At 41.7% G+C, this 25,493-nt stretch overlaps 1 protein-coding gene across 2 annotated transcripts in view; it reads left to right on the plus strand.

Moving 5' to 3' along the window:
* Positions 1-6,091: 6,091 nt before the first annotated feature.
* Positions 6,092-25,493, plus strand: part of RPF2 (ribosome production factor 2 homolog) — a 46,223-nt gene continuing 26,821 nt past the window's right edge. Inside the window, exons 1-6 of one of the 2 annotated variants that reach the window (XM_001156493.7) lie at positions 6,092-6,204; positions 9,069-9,201; positions 13,096-13,133; positions 15,826-15,865; positions 21,297-21,378; positions 23,829-23,905. In XM_001156493.7, the coding sequence (XP_001156493.1) occupies positions 6,182-6,204; positions 9,069-9,201; positions 13,096-13,133; positions 15,826-15,865; positions 21,297-21,378; positions 23,829-23,905 (393 nt within the window). In that variant the 5' untranslated portion in view covers positions 6,092-6,181. The remainder of the gene's footprint in view (positions 6,205-9,068; positions 9,202-13,095; positions 13,134-15,825; positions 15,866-21,296; positions 21,379-23,828; positions 23,906-25,493) is intronic. The other variant, XM_063813358.1, reaches the window with a different exon arrangement.

Raw genomic sequence — 25,493 nt, forward strand, 5'->3', positions numbered from 1 at the left:
TCATTAATAAGAAGGTGAAAATAGTAGAGGTTCTAGTTTTCTCAGATGCAAAATAAGATCTCTTTTACTATCATGTATGAAAAATTTTATTTTGTACTCTTATTTCATGCTCCCATTTGGAAACTGTATTATTTTCCACTATTGCTGTAACAAATCACCACAAACTTAGTGGCTTAAAACAACATCAATTTATTATCTTACAGTTCTGGAGGTCAAATTCTTAGTTCAAGGCTGGGCGTGGTGGCTAACGCCTGTAATCCCAGCACTTTGGGAGGCCAAGGTCAGGAGTTTGAGACAGGCCTGGCCAACATGGTGAAACCCCGTTCTCTACTAAAAATACAAAAAAAATTAGCCGGGCATGGTGGTCCATGCCTGTAATCCTAGCTACTCAGGAGGCTGAGGCAGGAGGATTGCTTGAACCCAGGAGGCAGAGGTTGCAGTGAGCTGAGATCATGCCACTGCACACTCCAGCCTAAGCAACAGAGTGAGACTCCATCTCAAAAAAAAAAAAAAGACAAAAAACAATTGTAAGTTCCAGTGTTATGGGGCTAAAATCAAGATCTCTTTCCTTGCTTTTTCCAGGTTCTAGAGGCTGCCTGAATTCCTTGGTTTGTAGCTCCTTCCTCCATATTCAAAGCCAGCTGCATTACATCTTCTCTCTCTCACTCTGACCTCTGCTTCCATTATCACATTTCCTTCTCTGACTCTTAAACTTCTGCCTCCCTCTTATAAAGTCCATTGTCATTAGATTGGTGCTCATCTGGAAAATCCAAGATAATCTCCCTATTTAAAGATTCTTAGCTGGTCCTGCCGCAGCCTCCTGGGTGGCTGGGATTACAGGCTCCTGCCAGCATGCCTGGCTGATTTTTGTGTTTTTGGTGGAGGCTAGGTTTCACCATGTTGACCAGACTGGTCTTGGACTCCTGACCTCAGGAGATCTGCCTGCCTTGGCCTCCCAAAGTGCTAAGGACCATGTACTTTCTTATAGGGGGTGCTGCTCTAGTATTTGTTTGCATTAGCTTCTTTCCAAAGAATTTGTCAAGAATAACTTGACCTATATTTAGATTTATAAAATATAACAATATTTTCTATACTTTTACTCAGCTGTATCGTACATTTTTTTAAATGGTGATTAGTAACTTTGTACTGTTAAATACTCATTTGGAATTTTTTCATGAGAGGCCAGTTCAAATTACATGTATATATCAAAACAACTACAATTTAAGGATAAATGAAATACAATTGTATTAACTTACAACAATTACTGAACATGTCAGTACAACATGTTACTGAAAAGTTATTAAGGGGAGAATGATAGGGACCATGCCATTCACAAATTATTTTCACGAAAATAAATACTTGAATTAATCAATTTAAGTGTGTGACACTTCTGAATATTTTGTTCATGTCATTCATTTGCTATGCAAATTCTTCACTGTGCAGTGTACTCCTATTTGTATTCTGATAATAATGAGTGGGTTAATAAAGTTTTACTGAAAAAAAAAATTCTTAGCCAGGTGCGGTGGCTCACGCCTGTTATCCCAGCACTTTGGGAGGCCGAGGCAGGTGGATCACAAGGTCAGGAGTTCAAGACCAGCCTGGCCAATATGATGAAACCCCGTCTCTGCTAAAAATACAAAAATTAGCCAGGTGTTGTGGTGGGCGCCTGTAGTCTCAGCTACTAGGGAGGCTGAGGCAGGAGAATCGCTTGAATCTGGGAGGCGGAGGTTGCAGTGAGCTGAGATCGCACCACTGCACTCCAGGCCTGGGTGACAGAGTGAGACTCCATCTCAAAAAAAAAAAAAAAATCCTTAATAACCACTGCAAAATCTCACTAACATCACCACCAGTCCTGCCACTTAACAGCAGACATCACAAACTTTTCCAAAAAACTAAAGAGGAGGGAATACATCCCATCTGAATCTATTAGGCCAGTATTAATCCAATACCAAAGCCAAACAAAGATTCCACTAGAAAACTACAGGCCAATATGATGAATATAGACACAAAAATCCTCAGCAAACTATCAACAAACTGAACCCAGTAACATATAAAAAGGATCATACACCATGACCAAATAGGATTGATTCCAAGAATATAAGGTTGGTTGGACATATGAAAATCAGTGTAATACAAAATGTTAATAGAATAAAGGACAAAACAACATGATCATCTGAATAGATGCAGAAAAAGCACACACAAAATCCAACACACTTGCATGATAAAAAGCATTCAACAAACTAGGAAAAGAAGTCAGGCCGGGTGCTGTGGCTCACTTCTATAATCTGAACACTTTGGGAGGCTGAGGCAAGGGGATTGCTTGAGCCTAGCAGTTTGAGATTAGCCTGGGCAACATGAGACCCCATCCCTATAAAAAATTTAAAAATTAGCGAGACGTGGTGGTGCATGCCTGTGATTTCAGCTACTCGGGAGGCTGAGGTGAGAGCACTGTTTGAGCCCAGGTCAAGGCTGCAGTGAGCTGTGTTCACACCATTGCACTCCAGTCTGGGCAACAAAGGGAGACTGTATCTCAAAAAAAAATCAATTGATAAAATAACATAAAAAAAAAGAAAAGAAAAATCCAAGCTGCCTTTGTTGCAGAAATTGAGAAATTGACCCTAAAATTCATATGGAAATTCAATCTTGCAAAAGAGCAAAATCATAAAAGTCGCATTTCTTAGTTTCAAAACTTACTACAATGATACATGGTAATCAAAGGTGTGGATCTAGCATAATGAAAACCAGACAGATCAATTAAATAGAATTGTGGGTCCAGAAATAAACCCTTACAATTATGGTCGATTGATATTGCAAAAGGATGCTAAGACAATTCAATGGAGAAAGAATAATCTTTTCAACAAATGATGCTGGGACAACTGGATGTCCATATACAAAAGAATAAAGTTGAACTCCTATCTCACACCATATATCAAAATAAAAATGGACCAAAGGCTTAAATATAAGAGCTGCAATTAAAAATGTTTGAAAGAAGACATAGGGTAAATCTTTGTGATGTTGGAATAGGGAATGGCTTCTTAGATATGATACCAAAAGCACAGGCAACAAAAGGAAAAGATAGGTAAACTGGGCTTCAACAAAGTTCAAAAGATCTGTGCTGAAAAGGACATTAACAACAAGATAACGCCTACTAAATGGGATAAATATTTGCAAATTATATATCAGGTAAGGGACTTATATCTAGAATACATGAGAAAATATTAGAACTCAACAATAAAAGGACAACCCAATTTAAAAACTGGGCAAAGGATTTGGATAGGCATTTTTCCAAAGAAGATATAAAAATGGGTAATCAATCAGCACATGAAAACATGCTCACCATCATTTGCCATCAAGGAAATGAAAATCACAATGAGATACCACTCATATCCGTTAGGATGGCTTAATAAAACAGATGGACAGTGCTAAGTTTTGGTGAGGAGTGGAGAAATTGGAACCTTTGGTAGATACAACAATGCTTCCTTCAACTCCCAGCCCAAAGATGTTGAGAACCCCCAGGTATCTGTGAATATGTTATTTTATATGCCCAGAAGGAATTTGCTATAGGATTAAGGATCTTGAGATTATCATGGATTATCCAGGTGATGCCCATGGAATCACAAGGGTTTTATTAAGAGGGAGTTAGGAGTGTCAGAGCATCAGAGAAAAAGATGTGACAATGGAAGGAGAAGTTCAACTGATGATCTTTGAAGATGGAGAAATGCCAAAGTATGCAGACAGTCTATAGGAGCTGGAAAAAGCCAAGAAACCGATTCTCCCCTGAAGCCTCCAGGTGGAATGTAGTCCTACTGACTTCTTCATTTTATTTATTTATTTATTTATTTACTTAAGAGACGGAGTCTTACTCTGTTGCCCAGGCTGGAGTGCAGTGGTGCAATCTCAGCTTACCGCAACCTCCACCTCCCGGGTTCCAGTGATTCTCTTGCCCCAGCTTCCCAAGTAGCTGGGACTAGAGGCGTGCCACCACGCCTGGCTGATTTTTTGTATTTTTAGTAGAGATCGGGTTTCACGGTGTTAGCCAGGATGGTCTTGATCTCCTGACCTCGTGATCCGCCCACCTCAGCCTCCCAAAGTGCTGGGTACAGGTGTGAGCCACTGCTTCCGGCCTACATTTTAGACCTGCAAAACTGATTTCAGACTTCTAACTTCCTGAAGTATAAAATAATAAATGTGTGATAATTTGTTACAACAGAAATAGGAAACTAATACCAAACTCTCTTACATTGCTCATGGGAATTTAAGTGGTGCAGGTGCTTTGGAAGCAGTTTACCAGTGCCTCAAAATGTTACACTTAAGAGTCAGCATATGACCCAGCAATTTTTCTCCTAGAGAATTGAAAATATACGTCCACACAAAAATTTGTACACTAATATTCAAAGCAGCTGGGTGTGGTGGCACGCGCTTGTGGTCCCAGCTACTCGAGAGTCTGAGGCACTAGAATCACTTGAACCCAGGAGACGGAGGTTGCAGTAAGCTGAGATTGCATCACTGCACTCCAGCCTGTGTGACAGAGTGAGACTCTGTCTCAGAAACAAAACAAAGCAAAGCAAAACAAAACAAAACAAAACAACACAAAGCAGCATAATCCATAATAGCCAAAAAATGGGAACCATTCAAATGTACATAAGCTGCCGGGTACAGTAGCTCACGCCTGTATTCCTAGCACTTTGAGAGGCCGAGGCGGGTGGATTACCTGAGCTCAGAAGTTCAAGACCAGCCTGGCCAACATGGTGAAACCCTGTCTCTACTAAAAAATACAAAAGTTAGCAAGGTGTGGTGGTGCGTGCATGTAATCCCAGCTACTTGGGAGGCTGAGGCAGAACTGCTTGAACCCGGGAGGCGGACGGCGCAGTAAGCCAAGATCGCACCACTGCACTTCAGCCCTGGCGACAGAGCAAGACTATGTCTAAAATAAAAAAAGTACCCAGGTTGATAAATGGATAAACAAAATGTGGTATATCCATACAAAGGAATATTATTCAGTCCTAACAAAATGGAAGTACTGATCCACGCTACAACATGTATGAACCTCAAAAAGATAGTGAAAGAAGTCAAACACAAAAGGCCATACGTTGCACGAAACCATTTATGTATGTTCAGAATAGGCAAATCCATTGAACATAAAGTAGATTATTGGTTGCCAAGGGCTGGCAGGAGGGGGAAGTGGGGCATGGACTGCTACTGGGTGTGTGTGTCAGGGGGGTTCTTTTTGAGGTGATTAAATATTCTGGAATTAGTGGTGATATTTGCACATCTTTGTGAATACACCAAAAATCACTGAATTGTACACTGTAAAGGGGTACATTTTATGGTATGTGAATTATATGGTAACTTAAAAACTGGGGAAAAATCACGATCAGAAGTACATTTTCTCCGCATCTTTTATGTACTAGGCAACTGTGGTAGTCATAAACTCTGTCACACAGATCGCACAGTTGTCAATAGTGCCCCTTTCACATCAATGTTTTTAGTGCTTATGTGAGTACCTACCGTGCAATCAATCAACCTTTCTAGCATCCTGGGATTCCTTGAAGAATAAAATCTGGTTTCTGAATACCTGACTCCAGGTATACACACTAGCGCGTACATCAAACTGCGAGGGTCTATGTTATTTTATTTTATTTTTATTTTATTTTTGAGACGGAGTCTCGCTCTGTCACCCAGGCTGGAGTGCAGTGGCGCGATCTCCGCTCAGTGCAACCTCCGCCTCCCGGGTTCAAGCAGTTCTCCCTGCCTCAGCCTCCCGAGTAGCTGGGGTTAGAGGCGCCCGCCACCACGCCCGGCTAATTTTTGTATTTTTAGTAGAGACGGGGTTTCGCCATGTTGGCCAGGCTGGTCTCGAACTCCTGTTATCAGGTAATCCGCCCGCCTGGGCCTCCCAAAATCCTGGGATTACAGGCGTGAGCCACCACGCCCGGCCAGTGTTACTTAAAAGTATTACCTCGCACCTGTAACTCCAGGAAAGAGCCGGGGCAAAAATCCGTAACCAAGAGAACAGGGCGCGATTCCAATCAAGATGGCCGCCAGCGCCTCTAGACGCCCTCTACGAGGCCGTCCCCGGAAGTGGCGTTACGCGCAGCTTCCGGTTCCGCCTGTTCCGGCGCACGTAATCGCCGAGGGCACGTGCATGCCCCCTGGTTAAGAGTTGCAGGTAGCGGTAGCGATGGACACTCTGGATCGAGTAGTGTAAGTGCGCTGGGTCTCAGCCCCGGGGAGCGTTGGGGTGAAGGGGTCCCGTGATGAGGGTGGTACTGTCTCGGCCTCTCACTCTTCCTGGTTACCCCTCTAATTAGCTGGGTGGGGGCCGATCGATCACCAGCCCGGGTCCTCCTCAGCGCGAGCTGCTTGCCAGGAGACAGTGGGGAAGCTCTCAAGTGGGAGCCGTGGGATGGGAGGGATGTGGGATTGAAGCGTTGGCCGCTTTTATCCTAGCCAGTTGAAAAACGTCTGACTTCCGAAGTATGAGACAGATGGTATAGTGGGGTTAGGAGCACAGCCCTCGGAATCCGACAGATCTGAGTGACAGTCTGGCGCGTCCACTTAAAGCTTTGTGACTTTGGGTCATTAAATCTCTCTAAATCTTAGTTTATTCTGTAAAATAGCGCTCACCATAGTCATACTTCATAGAGCTGTGAGGGTTCGTTTCGAGAATGTATGTAGAGCCTTTGCTGCAGCACGTAGAAATGTTCATTAGTTTTTTCTTTTCCTTCCAACTTTGTACACTCCTCTGAGTTATCCTTGAATGATACCTGTTTTAAATTTGTTCAAGAATATTTGGGCTAAACAGCCCTGCTGTTACTTGCTGTGATTTTCTTGCTGTTTACCTAGGTTAACATGTATCCAAAACGACAGTTTTAGTCATTCAGAGATTTTGCACACCTGCTATGCCTCTAGCTGTTTGGACTACAAAGAGTAGTTTACTAGGTATTGGGACTAGTTCACACGTTAATTGGGAGCAGGCAGCTAATAAAACATGTTAATTGCTATTTGCATTTGTTGCTGTTTAATGAGTTACAAAAGATAGAATAATTTGTATCTTTATCAACCAGTAAATGATCAGAAGCTTTATATGTGACATTATATCTGGAGGAGTATTTTAAAAATCTACATGGGAAACTTAAGTGTATGTATGGTCTCTTTTTCTTCCCAAAGTGTCCATGGGACTGGACGAGGGAGGGTCATAATTATTTGGGAGGAAGAATTCTTTCAGTAGATGGCAGAGAACTGTCTGAAAAGCAGGGTGCTCATTGTAGAGGAAGCAGAGGTGAAGCCCCTCTTTTGAACAGAAGTGTGTAAAAACATGCCACTCCTACTGTCACATCATAAAGTCAGAATAATGAATTTATTTTCCCTTCATATTTTACAGGGTAATTGGTCTAGACGAATTTTTAAATCTAGCTTTAAAAAATTTGTTTTTTTTGAGACGGTATCACTCTGTCACCCAGGCTGGAGTGCAGTAGCCCCATCAGAGCTCACTGCAGCCTCGACCTCCCTGGGATCAAGCAGTCCTCCTACCTCAGCCTGCTGAGTAGCTGGGACTATAGGCGCACACCCACAGCTAATTTTTGTATTTTTTGTAGAGACAGGGTTTTGCAGTGTTGCTCAGGCTGGTCTCGAACTTCTGGGCTCAGTGATCCATCCGCCTTGGCCTCCTAGAGTGTTTTTATTACAGGCTGTGAGCCACCTCCCAGCCCTAGCTCATTTTAAAAATTGGCCTGTTTACTTGCTGTGTGATCTTGGGCACATTACCTGTCTGTTCAGTTGCCTCATCTGTAAAGTGAAGATAAGAATTGTAACTCGCGCGTGGAGGCTCACGCCTGTAATCCCAGCACTTTGGGAGGCTGAGGCGGGGGGGTCACGAGGTCAGGAGATCGAGACCATCCTGGCTAAGACGGTGAAACCTCGTCTGTACTAAAAATACAAAAAATTAGCCGGGTGTCGTGGCGGGCGCCTGTAGTCCCAGCTACTCGGGAGGCTGAGGCAGGAGAATGGCGTGAACCTGGGAGACGGAGCTTGCAGTGAGCCGAGATCGCACCACTGCACTCCAGCCTGGGCGACAGAGTGAGACTCTGTCTCAAAAAAATAAATAAATAAATAAGAATTGTAACTCTCAGGATTGTGGTGAAGATTAAGCCTTAATAGAGTGACTCCATGTAAACATCAGCCTTATTATTCCCCATTGTTGGCAATAATACAGGCATTCTCAGCAATGATGTTGGAGTGCAACAGTGTATACTTCCTGGCAGGCATTGTGGTCTTAAACCTAAAAGAAAAATAAGCAGTCGTTAGTCTTATGTTTAGTAAATGTCCACAGGTTGATCAGCAGTTAATGCTCAATTCTTTGTATTAGGGTACAGGATACAGTTTGACTACTTAAAGTTTGAAGAAAAAAGAAGAGTAAGAAAGAGTAAAAGAAAAAAAACAGCAACAGTATTTACTTGAGCCTTTTATTTTTTACTTAAAAAAAAGATTGGAAAGAGCAGTAATAAAAGAATGGTGGGAATACAAAAATGAAAGCTTTTTTTTAAAAGCTATCAAAACACTTATTTAACAATAATAAGGAAATATCTTTTACCAATATCTCCCAAAAAAGTGAGATTTTGGCCGGCCCTTGTGGCTCGCACCTGTAATCCCAGCACTTTGGGAGCCGAGGCGAGCGGATCACCTGAGGTCAGTAGTTCGAGAATAGCCTGACCAACATGGGGAAACCCTGTCTCTGCTAAAAATACAAAAATTACCCAGGCGTGGTGGTGTGTGCCTGTAATTCTAGCTACTCGGGAGGCTGAGGCAGGAGAATTGCTTGAACTCAGGAGGTGGATGTTGCAGTGAGCCAAGATTGTGCCATCACTCTCCAGCCTGGGTGACAGAGTGAGACTCCATCTCAAAAACAAACAAACAAAAAAAAACAAACAAAAGAAAGTGAGATTTTTTTTTAAGGGTGGAACCCTAAGTGACAAATATGTTTTTAAGAATTTTCATATTAGTTAAGTCATGGCTTTGCAATGTGAGGAAAATGTTTAAATAGTTATGAATTGTGCTTTTCTGAACAGAAAGCCCAAAACGAAAAGAGCCAAGAGATTCCTTGAGAAGAGAGAACCGAAACTCAATGAAAATATTAAAAATGCCATGCTGATTAAAGGGGGAAATGCAAATGCAACAGTGACAAAAGTACTTAAAGATGTGGTAAGTATATATACTTAATCTTTAAAAGGTATTGAAGTCATTTTAGAATTTTCAGCATGCTAGGGGGGCTGTCAGAGAAATACGTAGATAAGCTTGCCTTACCATAAGAACTACTAGTCTTAGAGAAGAGCTAAAGTTGGGGGTTTATTTACCTTGCGTGGCACCTTTTCTTAAAGCAACTAGTTCTCTTAGTAAATTTTATTATTGTTTTTTAGGAGCACAGGTGGGTCTGGTAGAGTGAAGGTCTCCCTTAGTAAATTTAAACTGTTTTCAATTACTAGAATTTGGCTTACTTACATTTTAGGAAAAAATCTAATTTGTAAAGAGAAGTAACTGCATATTGCTGTATATTTAGTCATTCAACAACACCGGTTACTGTGCCTCTGCTGGGAATTAATAGGTGAGACACAGTTCTTTCAGTGAGCTTAGAGAGATAGACATGTAAAAAGTTCTTACACTGTGCTGTGCTGGAGGCATGGACAGGGTAGGGTGGGAAACAGTTAAAATCACATAGGGGAGGCCAGGCACGGTGGTTCACGCCTGTAATCCCAGCACTTTGGGAGGCCGAGGCAGGAGGATCACGAAGTCAGAAGTTCGAGACCAGCCTGGCCAACATGGTGAAACCCCGTCTCTACTAAAAGTACAAAAATTAGCCGGGTGTGGTGGCGGGCGCCTGTAGTCCCAGTTGCTCGGGAGGCTGAGGCAGGAGAATTGCCTGAACCTGGGAGGTGGAGGTCACAGTCAGCCGAGATTGTGCCACTGCACTCCAGCCTGAGTGACAGAGAGAGACTCCATTTCAAAAAAAAAGAAAAAAAAATCACATAGGGGGACCCCCACACAGGGTAGGTTCCCCCAGAGATAACACTGCAGCTTCATTTTGAAGGAGAAGTTGGTGCAAGAAGTGGGAGAGAAAGAGAAGATCCTCTGAGGCTGAGAAAGAAGTTTGTGCAAAAGGGAGTATGAAGGAGCATTGATGCATTTGGAGAACTGTAAATAATTGGGCATGGCCAAAGGAGAGTGGGCTAGATGAGGCTAGAAGAGGAGGCATGGGTCACATAGTAACATGAAATTTGAATTCTAATCTGAAAGCTCCGTGTAGTCATTGAAAGATATTAAGCAAGAGATACCATCAGTCCTTTTAATTGGCTTGATTAGAGAGGGTTGAGAGCAAATGTAGGGAACTAAGCCATTGCTGCCAGCTAGGTGAAGAGCATCTGGAGTCCAGTGGTGGCAATGAAAATGAGAAATGACCAGAAGGAATAGATGTTGAGGAAAGAAGAGTTGGGAACTAGTGAAAAGTATGACTTCCCAGGTGTTTGGCTTGAGTGCCTGATGGGCAATAATGCCAATTAGAAAATGTGTCAAGCAGAGCAGGTTTGGAGGGAAAGGTGAAAGGTTCGGTTTGGGACATGTAATTTAAGTAATGAAAATAAAAGCTTTGTTTTTTCTACCTCTGTAGCCTAGTGTACAGCCCAGTGTCTGGACATAGTAGGTACTCAATATATATGTAATCAATGAAAGAAAGGCATAGTATGGGCCAGGCGTGGTGGCTCACACCTGTAATCCCAGCACTTTGGGAGGCCGAGGTGGGCGGATCACGGGGTCAGGAGTTCGACATCAGCCTGGCTAACACGGTGAAATCCTGTCTCTACTAAAAATGCAAAAATTAGCCAGGCATGGTGGTGGGCGCCTGTAATCCCAGCTACTAGGGAGGCTGAGGCAGGAAAATCTGCTTGGACCTGGGAGATGGAGGTTGGAGTGAGCTGAGACCACGCCATTGCACTTACTCCAGCCTGGGCAACAGAGCAAGACTCCAACTAAAAAAAAAAAAAAAAAGGCATAGTATGTGGAGATATCTAGTAGGTTATTTGACTAATTAGGCCTTGAGTACAGCCAATAGATCTTTGAATTAAATCAATTAAGTAATCGAATACATTTTTGTTGTTGTTATTGAGGTGGAGTCTCACGCTGTTGCCCAGGCTGAAGTGCAGTGGTGCTATCTTGGCTTACTGCAACCTCTGACTCCCGGGTTCAGGCGATTCTCCTGCCTCTAGCCTCCCAAGTAGCTGGGAGCCACCACACCCAGCTAATTTCTGTGTTCTTTTAGTAGAGACAGGGTTTCACCATGTTGGCCAGGCTGGTCACAAACTCCTGACCTGACATGATCTGTCCGCCTCGGCCTCCCAAAGTGCTGAGATTACAGGAGTGAGCCACCACGCCTGGCTTTGAATACATTTTAAACTTGACCAAACTCTATGCCTGATAAGCATAGTCAATTCAGATGTCTGAATGCCTTATATAGGCCCATCCCTTTTTTGAAATGTTTGTCTGAATTTCATTGTGCTAACGGGAAACTGCCCCTCTCCTTCTAGTATCCATCAGCGCAATGACCCTGCATATTTAAGTAAGCTTTAAAAGCAGCACAATATTACAGATTACTACAATAATTAAAATTCATCATGATGACTCTGAGTCATCAAGAAGAGGTGGCAATGTTTATTACACGGAAACAGGGAAATAGTTGGCCAAGAATCATCAAAAGTTTTAGTACTTAAAAAGGTAGATTTTACTGTTGCATTTTCTTTGTTCACCAACTCTGATAGTTGATGAATGATTATTATACCTTATTTTTCATTGTTTCCCTCATTTACCCATTTCTCTAATGCAAGGTAATACCTGATGACATCTTTGTTATTCTCTATGGTAGAGCAGTACTGGCCATACAAGTAATAAATGATTATAGGCCAGGTGTGGTGGCTCACACCTGTAATCCCAGCACTTTGGGAGGCTGAGGTGGGAGGACCACTTAAGCCTAGGACGACAGCCTGGACAACAAAGTGAGACCCCATCTCTATAAATTAAATTTAAAAAAATAATAAAATACAGCCTGGACAACATGGTGAAACCCCATCTCCACTCAAAATACAAAAATTAGCTGGGCGTGGTGCATGTGTCTGTACTTGGGAGGCTGAGATGGGAGGATCACCTGAGCCCTGGAGTTTCAGGCTGCAGTAAGCTTTAATCACGCCATTGCACTCCAGCCTGGGCAACAGAGTGAGACCCTGTCTCAAAAATAAATAAATAAAATAAAATGAATGATTATTTGTGGATAGGTAGAACTAGGAAAAAAATGAAGAACATTGAATAATAGGCATTTTTTAAAGAGCTGTGTTTAACCTCTGGCTAGTATTCTAATTGTCATCATTGTTACTGTTTCTAAGTTTTCTGATCTCCATGCAACATTATTTCAATCTATCAGCCTTTTGTGATAGAATTTATTTTTTCTGTTTTTGTCTACTACTTTCTTTTTTTTTTTTTCTGAGACAGGGTCCCACTCTATCACCAGAGCTGGAGTGCAGTGGTGCAATCACGGTTCACCACAGCCTCGAATTCCTGAGCTCAGGTGATCCTCCTGCCTCAGCCTCCCAAGTAGCTGGGACTGCAGGCATGCACCACTATGCCTGGCTAATTTTTGCAGTTTTTTGTAGAGACAGGGTTTTGCCATGTTGCCCAGGCTGGTCTCGAACTCCTGGGCTTGAGTGATCTGCCTTGTCCTCCCAAAGTGTTGGGATTACAGGCGTGAGCCACTGCACCTGGAATTGTTTCCCTAGAGAGAGACTGGACTAAGTCGAGTTTAAAGAAATGAAGGAAATTGTTTAAGTTGGATAGACTATTGACAGGGCATAGAAACTTTTAAATAGGAAAGTCTAGTCCAAGAATATTAAGCTTACATTTCAAGTTACTGTAAATGATGAAAAGGGAGCCAGGCAGGAGCCCTCAGAATAAGATTGAGGCCCCAGAGCAATCTTGGAGAGTGACTGTTATGATGCTTTATTTTTATTTCTGCTTTTCAGAATGTGTTTTGTTTTGAAAGCTATAAATTTTGTTTTACAGTATGCACTGAAAAAACCATACGGTGTACTATATAAAAAGTAAGTCATGATTTCTTTTACTGTATTTTAAATGATTTTGTTTCATTATAAAAGTAACCACTTTATGAAAGATTTGGAAAACAAAAACTTTTTAAAAAGATATTAAAATTCCTTACAGTTATTAATATTGTAATTTCTTTCTTTTGGTCTGTTTTTTTCATTTGTATTGAATGTCCTTGCATAGTTGTAACCATAGCATATATATTTTATTTTGAAATACAGATTTACAGAAAAGTGCAAAAATAATGCAGAATTCCCATATACCCTTCACCTGGCTTCCCCTAATGTTACATCTTGCATAACCGTAATGCAATGATCAAAACTAATAAATTAACACCGATTCACTCATGTTAATCAAATGACAGACATATTTGATTAGCACCAGTTTTTCTTTTTTCCTTCTTTTGAGACGGAGTCCTGTTGTCGCCTGGCTGGAGTGCAGTGGCATGATCTCTGCTCACTACAACCTCTAACTCTGGGTTCAAGCAATTCTTCTGCCTTGGCCTCCCATGTAGCTAGGATTATAGGCACGTGCCACCACGCCTGGCTAATTTTTGTGTGGTTTTTTTTTTTTTTTTTTTTTTTGAGACGGAGTCTAGCTTTGTTGCCAGGCTGGAGTGCAGTGGCATGATCTCGCCTCGCTGCAACCTCTGACTCCCTGGTTCAAGTGATTCTCCTGCCTCAGCCTCCTGAGTTGGGATTACAGGCATGCACCTCCATGCCCAGCTCATTTTTGTATTTTTAATAGAGACGGGGTTTCACCATGTTGGCCAGGCTGGTCTTAAACTTCTGACTTTAGGTGATCTGCGCGCCTTGGCCTCCCGAAGTGATGGGATTACAGGCGTGAGCCACCCCGCCCGGCCCAGTTTCTTTTTTCTTTCTTTTCTTTTTTTTTTAAGACGGAGTTTCACTCTTGTTGCCCAGGCTGGAGTGCAGTGGCATGATCTAAGGTCACTGCAACACCTGCCTCCTGGGTTCAAGCAATTCTCTTGCCTCAACCTCTCGAGTAACTGGGATTACGGGCATGCGCCACCACGCCCGGCTAATTTTGTATTTTTAGTAGAGACAGGATTTCTCCATGTTGGTCAGGCTGATCTCGAACTCCCGACCTCAGGTGACCCGCCCACCTCGGCCTCCCAAAGTGCTGGGATTACAGGCGTGAGCCACCGCGCCCGGCCCTAGTTTTCCTTTTAATACTCTTTTTCTCTTCCAGGATCCCATGTTGCATTTAGTTTTCATGCCTCCTTAGTCTTCTCCAATTTGTGACAGTTCCTTAGTCTTTCCTTGTCTTTGATGACCTTGACATTTTTGACAAGTACTTGTCAGTTATTTTGTAAATTATCCCTCAATTTGGGTTTACATTTTCTCATGAATTGATTGAGGTTATGCATGTTTGTCAAGAACACTACAAAAATGTTGTGCTTTCCTCATATATTCTTCTGGATTATAATCCAGTGTTCTTAATTTTGTTGCTTAAATTGTTCTGTTTGGCAATTGGGAACCCCCCCCCCCCCCCCGCCTTTTTCTTTTGTTTGTTTTTTTAGTATGAGACGGAGTCTCACTCTTTCACCCAGCCTGGAGTGCAGTGGTGCGACCTCAGCTCACCACAACCTCTGGCTCCTGGGTTCAAGCGATTCTCCTGCCTCAGCCTCCTGAGTAGCTGGGATTACAGGTGCCCAGCTAATTTTTGTATTTTTAGTAGAGACAGAGTTTCACCATGTTGGCCAGACTGGTCTCAAACTCCTGACCTCAGGTGATCCACCAGCTTCAGCCTCTCAAAGTGCTGGGATTACAGGCGTGAGCCACTGCTCCCAGCTGGGAACTCTTTTACGTTGGTTCCTATGACCTTTCAACATGCCTCCTGTTTTTGAGCACTTCCTTACTTTCTAACATCACGAAATTATCTGGGTTCATCTTGTCTTTTTCCTTACCACAGCCCTGGAATAAGCTACAGTTATCCCTCAGTATCTGTGGGCAATGGGTTCCAGAAACCTCCCCTTATTAAAATCTGGGTATGCTCGTCTCTTACATAAAATGGCCTAGTATTTGCATATAACCCACACACATCCTCCTGTATCCTTTTTTAAAAAAATGCTTCCCATAAAAGTAAGTTGCATATACTTTAAATCATCTCTCTATTACTTATAATATCTAATATAATGTAAATGCTATGTAAATAGTTATAATGCTGTATTTTCTGGTTTATCCTGCTTTTTATTGTTCTTTTTTCTTTTTATTTCTTAACTTTTTTTTTTTAGAGATGGGGTCTCACTGTTACCCAGGCTGGAGTGCAGTGGCATGATCATATTTCACTGTTGTGAGCCACTGTGCTCGGCGCCCCCTGCTTTTTTTTTTTTTTTAACACACTTTCTTTGTCTATTGAATACTGTCAATCCGTGGTTGGTCAAATCAATCCATGGATGCAGAAGGATGCAGAATCCATATGTACAGAGGACTACTTATTTTCCACGAGCCTATAAACTCCATGAAAGCAAGCATCTTGTTTAATGTAGTAGTATAGTATCACTAGCTCCTAGAATGGTAGCCTGGCATATAACAGGCACTGAATAAATATTTGAATGAATGAATATCCTTTCAATTGTTTTATCATCTGAATATAAAATTACCTTAATATATTAATTGTATATACTTATTTAGATTATTACAATTGTCACTTTTTTGATATTCTTAGGAAAAATATTACAAGACCTTTTGAGGATCAGACATCACTGGTAAGTATAATAATCTTTATGATTTAAGAAAGCGTATAAGTAGTAATTATTCAGACTAATTCATTTGTACTCCAAATTTGTGATTTTTTAAACATTAGAAGTCATCCTGTGTGAGGGAATTTTGTGTAAAATGGAGAGGAAATACTTTAAAAAATATCTATAGATCTTTCATTTCACTATGGCTGGGAAATGTGTTTTTCATTGCCTGCAAATATATTGATAAAATTTTTAAAACTTGGCCGGGCGCGGTGGCTCACGCCTGTAATCCCAGCACTTTGGGAGGCCAAGGCAGGTGGATCACCTGAGATTGGGAGTTCAAGACCAGCCTGACCAACATGGAGAAACCCCGTCTCTACTAAAAATACAAAAAAAATTAGCCGGGCGTGATGGCACATGCCTGTAATCCCAGCTACTAAGGCGGCTGAGGCAGGATAGTCACTTGACCCCGGGAGGCAGAGGTTTCAGTGAGCCGAGATCACGCCATTGCACTCCAGCCTGGGCAACAAGAGTGAAACTCCGGCTCAAAAAAAAAATATTTAAAACTTGAGTTGCATTTAAAGGACATAATGAATTTTCAAAAGGAAGTTTGTTATAGATCTATTTTTATAAAGCAAGTTTGAGTTTTAAAAATATGACTCTTCCTTCAGATGTTTTTACTTTTTTTTTTTTTTTTGAAGCTTGGGTCTTGGTATGTTGCCCAGGCTGGTCTCAAACTCCTGAGCTCAAGCAGTCCTCCTGCCTCAGTCTCCCAAGTAGATGGGACTACAGGTGTACACCATCACACACAATTGGATACTTTTAAAACAAGGAACACTACCTGAATTATTGCTAACAGATGTCAGTTGCTTTCCTAGAGTTAATCAGATTCTTATTTGAGTGTATAGTCAACCAAAACTAAATGAAAAAACTGGTAAGTGAAATCAAAGATTGTTTATAGTAAATGGAGAATGATGAATGGACTTTCAGTATGTGATGATATTGGTTTCTTCCTTAAGAAAATCATCAGGGGCCAGACACAGTAGCTCACGCCTGTAATCCCAGCACTTTGGGAGGCCAAGGCAGGAGGAGGATTGCTTGAGCCTAGGAGTTCGAGACCAGCTTGGAAAACGTAGCGAGACCCTGTCTCTATTTAAAAAATAAAAATAAAAAAACTTAATATGATTATGTTTTCTTGATAGGAACCCATTGTTTATTTTGAAATAGGGTCTGGCTCTGTCGCCTAGGCTGGAGTGCATTGGAATGATCTCTGCTCACTGCAGTCTCCACCTCTCAGACTCAAGCCATTCTCCCATGTCAGAAGCAGGGACTGCAGGTGCACGACACGATGCCTGGCTAATTTTTGTAGAGATAGGGCTTTGCCATGTTGCCCAATCTGGTTTTAAACTCCTGAGCTCAAATGATCTGCCTGCCTTGGCCTCCTAAAGTACTGGGATTATGGGTGTAAGCCATCACACCCAACCAGGAACCCATTATTTGTTTTTTTTTTTTTCTTAAGGTCACTTGACCTTTTTAATGTTTTTTTTCTTTTAGTTAGTGAATTTAAAAGAAAGAAATTAATCTCAATGATTAATTAGATTAAAATCAAATAATCTTATTGTAACTAACTGCAGTGAAAATTAAGATAGTATTGATAAAATGCATTTTACTCAGTTTTTTTCAAATTACTTTTATTTGTCTCAGGTTTTTTACAGTCATTTGTTGAAGAGATCATGAAAGTAAAAATATAAGATTTATCTCAGAATTCTCTTTCATATAGTACTTAATCAAGGCCTGGTTTTGTTTTTGTGATACCATAATGCTTTTAGTTGCATGACCACTTTGTGGCAGTGTTACATAGTGAAAGCTGTAGCATTTGAGCTTTTTTAGTCTAGTGTTGATAAAAGCTGACAACAGCTTTTCTTACACTTGAGGTTGTGACATTCCCTCTCTTTGATCTCCCACCTCCAGTTATAGTATATATTTATTAGCTATCTGAATCCCAGACCTAAGGAGCTCAAAATGGCTATGGAAGGAGTGGTTGTGTTGGAAATAGTGGTCAATTTTCTCCTCCTGACCCTCTCCACACATTTTTTTTACTACAATCTTGGATAAATGAGTTTTGCTGCTTTAGAGAGGGGTTGGCAAAAATATACTGCTTGCAGATCAAATCCCTCTTTGTGTGAGGCTCATGAGCTAAGAATGTTTTTTACATTTTTAAAGAGTTGGTTAGGCTGGGCGTGGTGGCTCATGCCTGTAATCCCAGCGCTCTGGGAGGCCAAGGCGTGTGGATCACCTAAGGTCAGGAGTTCGAGACCAGCCTGACCAACATGGATAAACCCTGTCTCTATTAAAAATACAAAATTAGCCAGGCGTGGTGGCACATGCCTATAATTCCAGCTACTCAGGAGGTGAGGCAGGAGAATCACTTGAACCCGGGAGGCGGAGGTTGCGGTGAGCCGAGATTGCGGCATTGCACTCCAGCCTGGGCAACAAGAGTGAAACTCCATCTCAATAAAAAAAAAAAAAGAGTTGGTTTGGCTGGGCACCGTGGTTCATACCTCTAATCCCGTTGTTTTGGTAGGATGAAGTGGGAGGATTGCGTGGGGCCAGGATTTCTAGACCAGCCTAGGCAACATATTGAGATCCCATCTCTTAAAAAAAATTTAAAAATTGGCAGGAAATGGTGGTGGGAGCCCAAGTGCTAACTATCTGGGAGACTGAGAGTGGAGGATCAGCTGAGTGCAGGAGTTTGAGGTTATAGTGAGCCATGATTGCACCACAGCACTTTTAGCCTGGGCAACAGAGTGAGAACTTGTCTCACAAAAAAAAGAAGAGTTGGCTAAAAACAAAACAAAAGAATGAGCCTAAAATACTTATTATATGGCTTTTTGCAGGTAATTTGACTACCCCTGTTCTAGGATTTTAAGAAATAAAAAGCAGACTTTGTGGAGAATGGGATGAGTTTATATATATATATATATATATATATATATATATATATATATATATACACACACACACACACACACACATTCACACACATGAGTATGTATGTATATAAAACACTCAAGTATATATGAGGGGTGTTTTATGGAAAGCTTTGGGATGTTAGTCATACCATGAAAATGTTTTTAAAAATTTAAGAAAGTAATTCCATTGATTTAGACATACAAAATAAATATATATATTTTAATTGAGACAGGGTCTCACTCTGTCACCCAGGCTTGAGTGCTATGGCGCCATCTCAGCTCACTGCAACCTCCGCCTCCCGGGTTCAAGCGATCCTCCCACCTCAGTCTCCTGAGTAGCTGGGACCACAGGTGCATACCACCATACCCGGATTTTTTTTGTATTTTTACTAGAGACGGGATTTTGCCACGTTGCCTGGGCTGGTCTCCAACTTCTAAGCTCATGCAGTGCACCCACCTCAGCCTCCCAAAGTGCTGGGGTGACAGGCAAGAGCCACCACACCTGGCCATAGAAAATATTTTTTGGACACCCACTTTGTTCAGGACATTGTACAACTTTGTACAAAGTGTGTTCACATATGACATCTCATGTGGCCTTTGCAAGTTTTTGCAGGAGGTGGTATTATCCCTATTGATAAAGTTAATTCTCAGAAAAGATTATTTGTCCAGATATTTAGTGGCAGAGCCTGAATTCTTGGACTTTCTGACTCTGCATCCCCCACTCTGGTTGTGGACAGGCCAGGTGGGTAGTTGTTTGCCATTTATGCTTCTGTTTAGAGGCTAGAATGAATGATAACCAAACTAGGGGCCCATACCTTGGAGAGTCTTGTAAGGAGTAAAGAAAAATGGAGGGTTATGACTCTTTCATCTGTTTTTTTCTTTAATATTAATTTAAGAGGTTTTCCAATTGATTTCTGGGCTAAAACATGTTGATTCTAATTTTCATGCTAAAAGTGGTGATCTCAGTAAACTGAATCAAAGCATGTGGGATGTGGAGACTACAGGCATAATGTAAAAAGAGCTGTCTAGGATTAGAACCCCACACCTAGATTTTTTTACTACTCTGAAATCTGTAATGGAAGTCTGTACTTCTGAGAACCAAATGGATAAGATCTCTCTCTTTCTTTTTTCCAAGATGGTGTCACTCTGTCACCCAGGCTGGAGTGCAGTGGTGCCATCACGGCTCACTGCATGTAGCCTTGATCTCCTGGGCTCAAGCGATCCTTCCTCCCACCTCAGCCTCCCAAGTAGGTGGGACTATAGATGCTCACCACCATACCCAGCTAATTTTTTGTATTTTTCGTAGAGACAGGGTTTCACTATGTTGCTCAGGCTGGTTTCAAACTCCTGATCTTAAGCCATCCACCTACCTCAGCCTTCCAAAGTGTTGGGATTACAGACATGAGCCACTGCACCCAGCCAGATAACTTTTTTTTTTTTTTTAAGATAGTCTTGCTCTTATTGTCCAAACGGGAGTGCAGTGGTCTTGTCGCCCAGACTGGTATGCAATGCTCTTGTTGCCCAGGCTGGAGTGCAATGGCGTGATCTTGGCTCACTGCAACCTCCGCCTCCCAAGTTCAAGGAATTCTCCCGTCTAAGCCTCCTGAGTAGCTGGGATTACAGGCATGCACTACCATGCCTGGCTAATTTTTTTATTTTTAGTAGAGACAGGGTGTCACCATGTTGGCCAGGCTGGTCTCAAACTCCTGACATCAGGTGACCTCAGGTGATCCGTCTGCCTCAGCCTCCCACAGTGCTGGGATTACTGGCATGAGCCACCTTACTGGGCCTCGTGTGTTTTGAATGTATGCAATGATAGTAGTGATATCCTGCGAGTAAAAGGAATTTGTTCAGCAAATGAAACACTTGGTGTGCTATTCCAAAATGACAGCATAACAAAATAAATGGTTTCATTTTATTTATTAACTGAATAGTTTTCATGTATTCTTAGTCTTGAAATGTACATCTTTTCCCTAAGTACCCCAAATCAGGAAACTTGAAGTAAAAAGCTGGAAATACTTTTCCTCTGTATTTTTCTTTCTGGTTCATTAAGTCTTCATTAACTTCCACTGGAAGAAAAAAACTGGTATAGTTTTTTGTTTCGTTTTGTTTTTTTTTTTTAGACAGAGTCTTACTCTGTTCCCCAGGTTGGAGTGCAGTGTCGCATTCTCAGCTCACTGCAACCTCTGCCTTCTGGGTTCAAGCGATTCTCGTGCCTCAGCCACTAAGGTAGCTGGGATTACAGGCGTGTGCCTTCACACCTGGCTGTCTTTTGTATTTTTAGTAGAGACAGGGTCTTACCTTGTTGGCCAGGCTGGTCTCAAACTCCTGATCTCAAGTAATCAACTCGCCTCGGCGTCCCAAGTGCTGGGATTACAGGTGTGAGCCACCGTGCCTGGCGTGAAGGTAAGATTTTTAAAGGTAAGATTCTTAAAGTTCTTAAATTTATGCATTGACTAAATGGGATTTATTTGGTTTTATAGGAATTCTTTTCAAAGAAGTCAGATTGTTCTTTATTCATGTTTGGCTCCCATAATAAGAAGCGGCCAAATAATCTAGTAATAGGTAAGTATAATTTACTTTTTAATGTTTTCACTGATAGAGTCAATTTGTTAGCAGCAGCGAATTCATACGGGTCTGCAGCAACTTGGTTCTTGCCTCTTCAGAGGAAAGAATTCATCCAAGGGGCATAGGCAGAGTAAGAGACTGAGGGAAGTATTTGAACAGGAGTGAAAGTTTATTAAAAAGTTTTAGAGCAGGGGCCTGGCATGGTGGTTCATGCCTGTAATCCCAGCACTTTGGGTGGTGAGGTGGGTGGATCATTTGAGGCCAGGAGTTCGAGACCAGCCTGGCCAACACGGTGAAACCCCATCTCTACTAAAAATACAAAAATTAGCCAGGTGTAGTGGCGCATGCCTGTAGTCCAGCTACTCAGGAGGCTGAGGCATGGAGGTAGCAGTGAGCCAAGATGGCGCCACTGTACTCCAGCCTGGGTGACAGAGTGAGACCTTGTCTCAAGGAAAAAAAAGTTATAGAACAGGAACAAAGGAAGTAAAAGGAAGTGAAGTACCCTTGGAGCGCCAAGCAGGCAACTTGAGAGATTCAAGTGTGCTGTTTGACCTTTGACTTGGGGGCTTTATATGTGTTGGTATGCTTCAGGGGGGTTGGTGTCTCTTCTCCCTTGATTTTTCTTTTCTTCTTCTTTTTTTTTTTTTTTTTTTTTCCTGAGACGGAGTCTTGGTCTGCTCCATCACCCAGACTGGAGTGCAATGGCCCAATCTCGGCTCACTACAACCTCCGCCTCCCGAGTTCAAGCAATTCTCCTGCCTCAGCCTCCCGAGTAGCTGGGACTACAAGTGCCCACCACCACACCCAGCTAATTTTTGTAATTTTAGTAGAGACGGGGTTTCACCATGTTGGCCAGGCTGGTCTTGAACTCCTGAGCTCAAGTGATCCACCCGCCTTGGCCTCCTGAAGTGCTGGGATTACAGGCGTGAGCCTGCATGCCTAGCCTCCTACCTTGATTTTTCCTTGGGATGAGCTGTCTGCCTGTGCAGTGGCCTGCCAGCACTGGGAGGGGCCACATGCACGGTGTGTTTATTGGAGTTGTATGTATGCTCATTTGAAGCATAGAGCAAGTTCATATACCAGTTGAAGTCAGCCATTTTGCCTCCTAGTGTGCATGCTTGAGCCCACCCACCCAACTCCTGAGATCTTATTGGGAAGCAGCTGATTACTAGCTGCTGATTACTGCTGATCAACCCACCTTGGCCTCCCAAAGGGCTGGAATTACAGGCATGAGCCACTGTGCCCGGCCTGATCTAAAAATTTTTTATTCAATGTCACAAGGTGAAAACAAAACCAAAAGACCCCACCAAACTAGTTTACAGCTTATTGATTACTCCTGATTCCTCAATACCATCAGTTAATCTGAGTCACAGAGCTTGTTACAGTAGATAGGCAGACACGCACAGGACAGGAGAGGCTGCCCACTCACCCGACCCCAACCAGGAATGTCAGGCGACCATCAGGTGACAGTCAGGCAGCTGTTTAACTGTCTCTCTAAAATAATAATTGGTTGCAGCCAGTGCCAAGGAGAGGCAGGCTCCCAAGAAATAGATTACACACCTGTAATCCTAGTTACACAGGAGGCTAAGACAGGAGAATTGTTTGAACCAGGGAGGCAGAGGTTGCAGTGAGCCGAGATCGTGCTATTGCACTCCAGCCTGGGTAACAGAGCAAGACTTCATCTCAAAAAAAAAAAAAAAATTTATGTCGGTCAGCAAGTAAAGAATGGGGCATGTAAATATGACCCTACCAATACAGTGAAGTGCCACAAGTAAGAAAGAATATGAAAAGATTCCCTGGTAATTCATGTTTCTTAGAATGCCTTTTCCTTCTGTCTCTGTCGGAATCAAATTCTGGTTTAAATGGGAAGCGTGGTCTCTTCGGGCTCTCAGCATCCCTGCCTACTTAGTTGTAGATGCAGCACAATTACTTTATACTTGCATTGAGTGTCTCTGAGCTCCCAAATAGCATGGATCCATTGGAATTGGGGGGGAAAATTATCCTAAGTTGTAGATATTTTTTTCATATGAAATATATATATGTACTAAATCAATATTAGAAAAAAAAAGTATCGACCCACATAAATTAATCCTTCTCTAATATCTATTGAATAAATAGATTTGAAAAAGAACCTTTACCTCAGTGTATTGAGATTGAGCCTGGCATGCTCACTGGCTTAGGCAAGCCCTTTACCTTCTGTGGGCTGTCATTTATTCTTCTATAAAATAAAGGAGTTGGGCTAAGTAATATCTGAGATCCTTTCCATGACTAATATCATAAAAATCAATAAGTAGAGTTGAAAATGTAAGAAAGTGGGATATGTTTGCGGGGGTATAGGGAGAAAAAAGAGGCAGATATTAGGACATTTTGAATACACAGCTCTTGTGGGTATATGTAAGGTGGCTCTTTGGGAAAAATACACGCTTAAAAATACATTTTCCTTCCAGGTCGTATGTATGACTACCATGTACTGGATATGATTGAATTAGGTATTGAGAATTTTGTCTCTCTAAAAGACATTAAGGTAAGATACTCATAGAAATGAAAAGTATTTTGTAATGCTTCTCTTGGCCAGTAGTGACATCTTGTGGTGAAGAGTACTGATAGAGTTTTGTAGATCAAGAACTTTGTGTTTTTATTTTGACATGCTCCAGGATAAAAATACAATTTTATTTTACCTTTCTTTTAAAAAGAGGAATATATTTATAGTGAATAGCAACATATGTGGACTTTGTGGCTGTTAGACTTCAGACTGTGGTTACTAATTCTTGTCTAGGCCATAGTTTATTTTTTTATTTTTTGTTTTTATTTTTTGCTTTTTTCATAGTTTGAATTTATTTTTTATTATTTTATTTTATTTTTTTGAGACAGGGTCTCACTCTGTCACCCAGGCTTGAGAGCAGTGGCGTGAACATGGCTTACTTCAGCCTTGACCTCCTGGGCTCAAGCAATTCTCCTACCTCAGCCCCCAAGTAGCTGGGACTACAGGCAGGCGCATGCCAGCACGCCCAGCTAATTGTTTTGTATTTTTATTGTAGAGACAGGGTTTTGTCATGTTTCCCATGTTGCCTAGGCTGGTCTCAAATTCCTGACCATGGTGTGAGCCAAAGCACCTGTAGGTCTATAGTTTAAATACTGTCCTCTTCCTCTGAATTATCACAGCACCTATTTTATGGAACCTTAGAAAAACCTGTAGAATTTTCAAATTGAACCCAGGAAGCTCTGGCTGATTCTATAGTATGTTGGTTACTAACCACCGAATGGCAGGTCAGTTCACCCTTGGGGAGTTGCATCTTTGTTTTAATGATATTATGAAATAGAAAGTAGTAAATGGTAGTAAAAATACTCTTAGAAAGGCAGGAAGAGTGTTCTAACTCAGCTCCTGGGTACAAATTGGGCTTCTGTTCCCTCAGAACTCTGCTTCAGGCTTAATCTATCTTATCAAATACATTATTTCACCTAGACCTCATAGCAATCTGGGTAAGGCCTAAGTAATTTTCTTTTTTGTATAGATTGGGAGATTGAAGGCCCATAGGGGTTTCATTGGTGAACTAGAATCACACATATGGTCAGTATAACCAAGATTAGGACTCTAGGGCTTTGAGAGAAGTGATATTGTTGTTGGTAATAGAAGGTTATATAACTGCTCTCAGTTTATGGGTTTTTGAGGCTCATGGTCTAGTTGGAAGTATTGTAGCAAAAATGTATAATTACTCTTTTCCTGACTTTAAGAGGAGGACATGCTTTCCAGGTTTGGTAGAATTCCTGTACTAAGCAACTTTATCCCGTGAGTTTGGAAAAAAAGGTTCTTACCAGATCCCTATTTAGTCAGTCACCCCAGTTTCCTCAGGTACAGGTGGAACAGTGGTCTGAAATTAGATTTAGAGGCAGAACACTTGGATTTGAGGCCTGTCTTGGCTATTTAGATGACATTTGTGACCTGACAAGTCAATGGCTTCCTTGACCTTCAGTTGCAATCGCATGTAAAATAAGTATAACAACATCAAATGAGATAATATATGTGAAAATGCTTATCAGTAAAGATAATATTTTGTAAAGTATTTTGTAAAGTACATAAACTGTGATGCTTGATTATGGTGGAAGCCCTCATA

Source organism: Pan troglodytes, chromosome 5 (assembly GCF_028858775.2).
Source record: "Pan troglodytes isolate AG18354 chromosome 5, NHGRI_mPanTro3-v2.0_pri, whole genome shotgun sequence".
NCBI lineage: Eukaryota > Metazoa > Chordata > Mammalia > Primates > Hominidae > Pan > Pan troglodytes.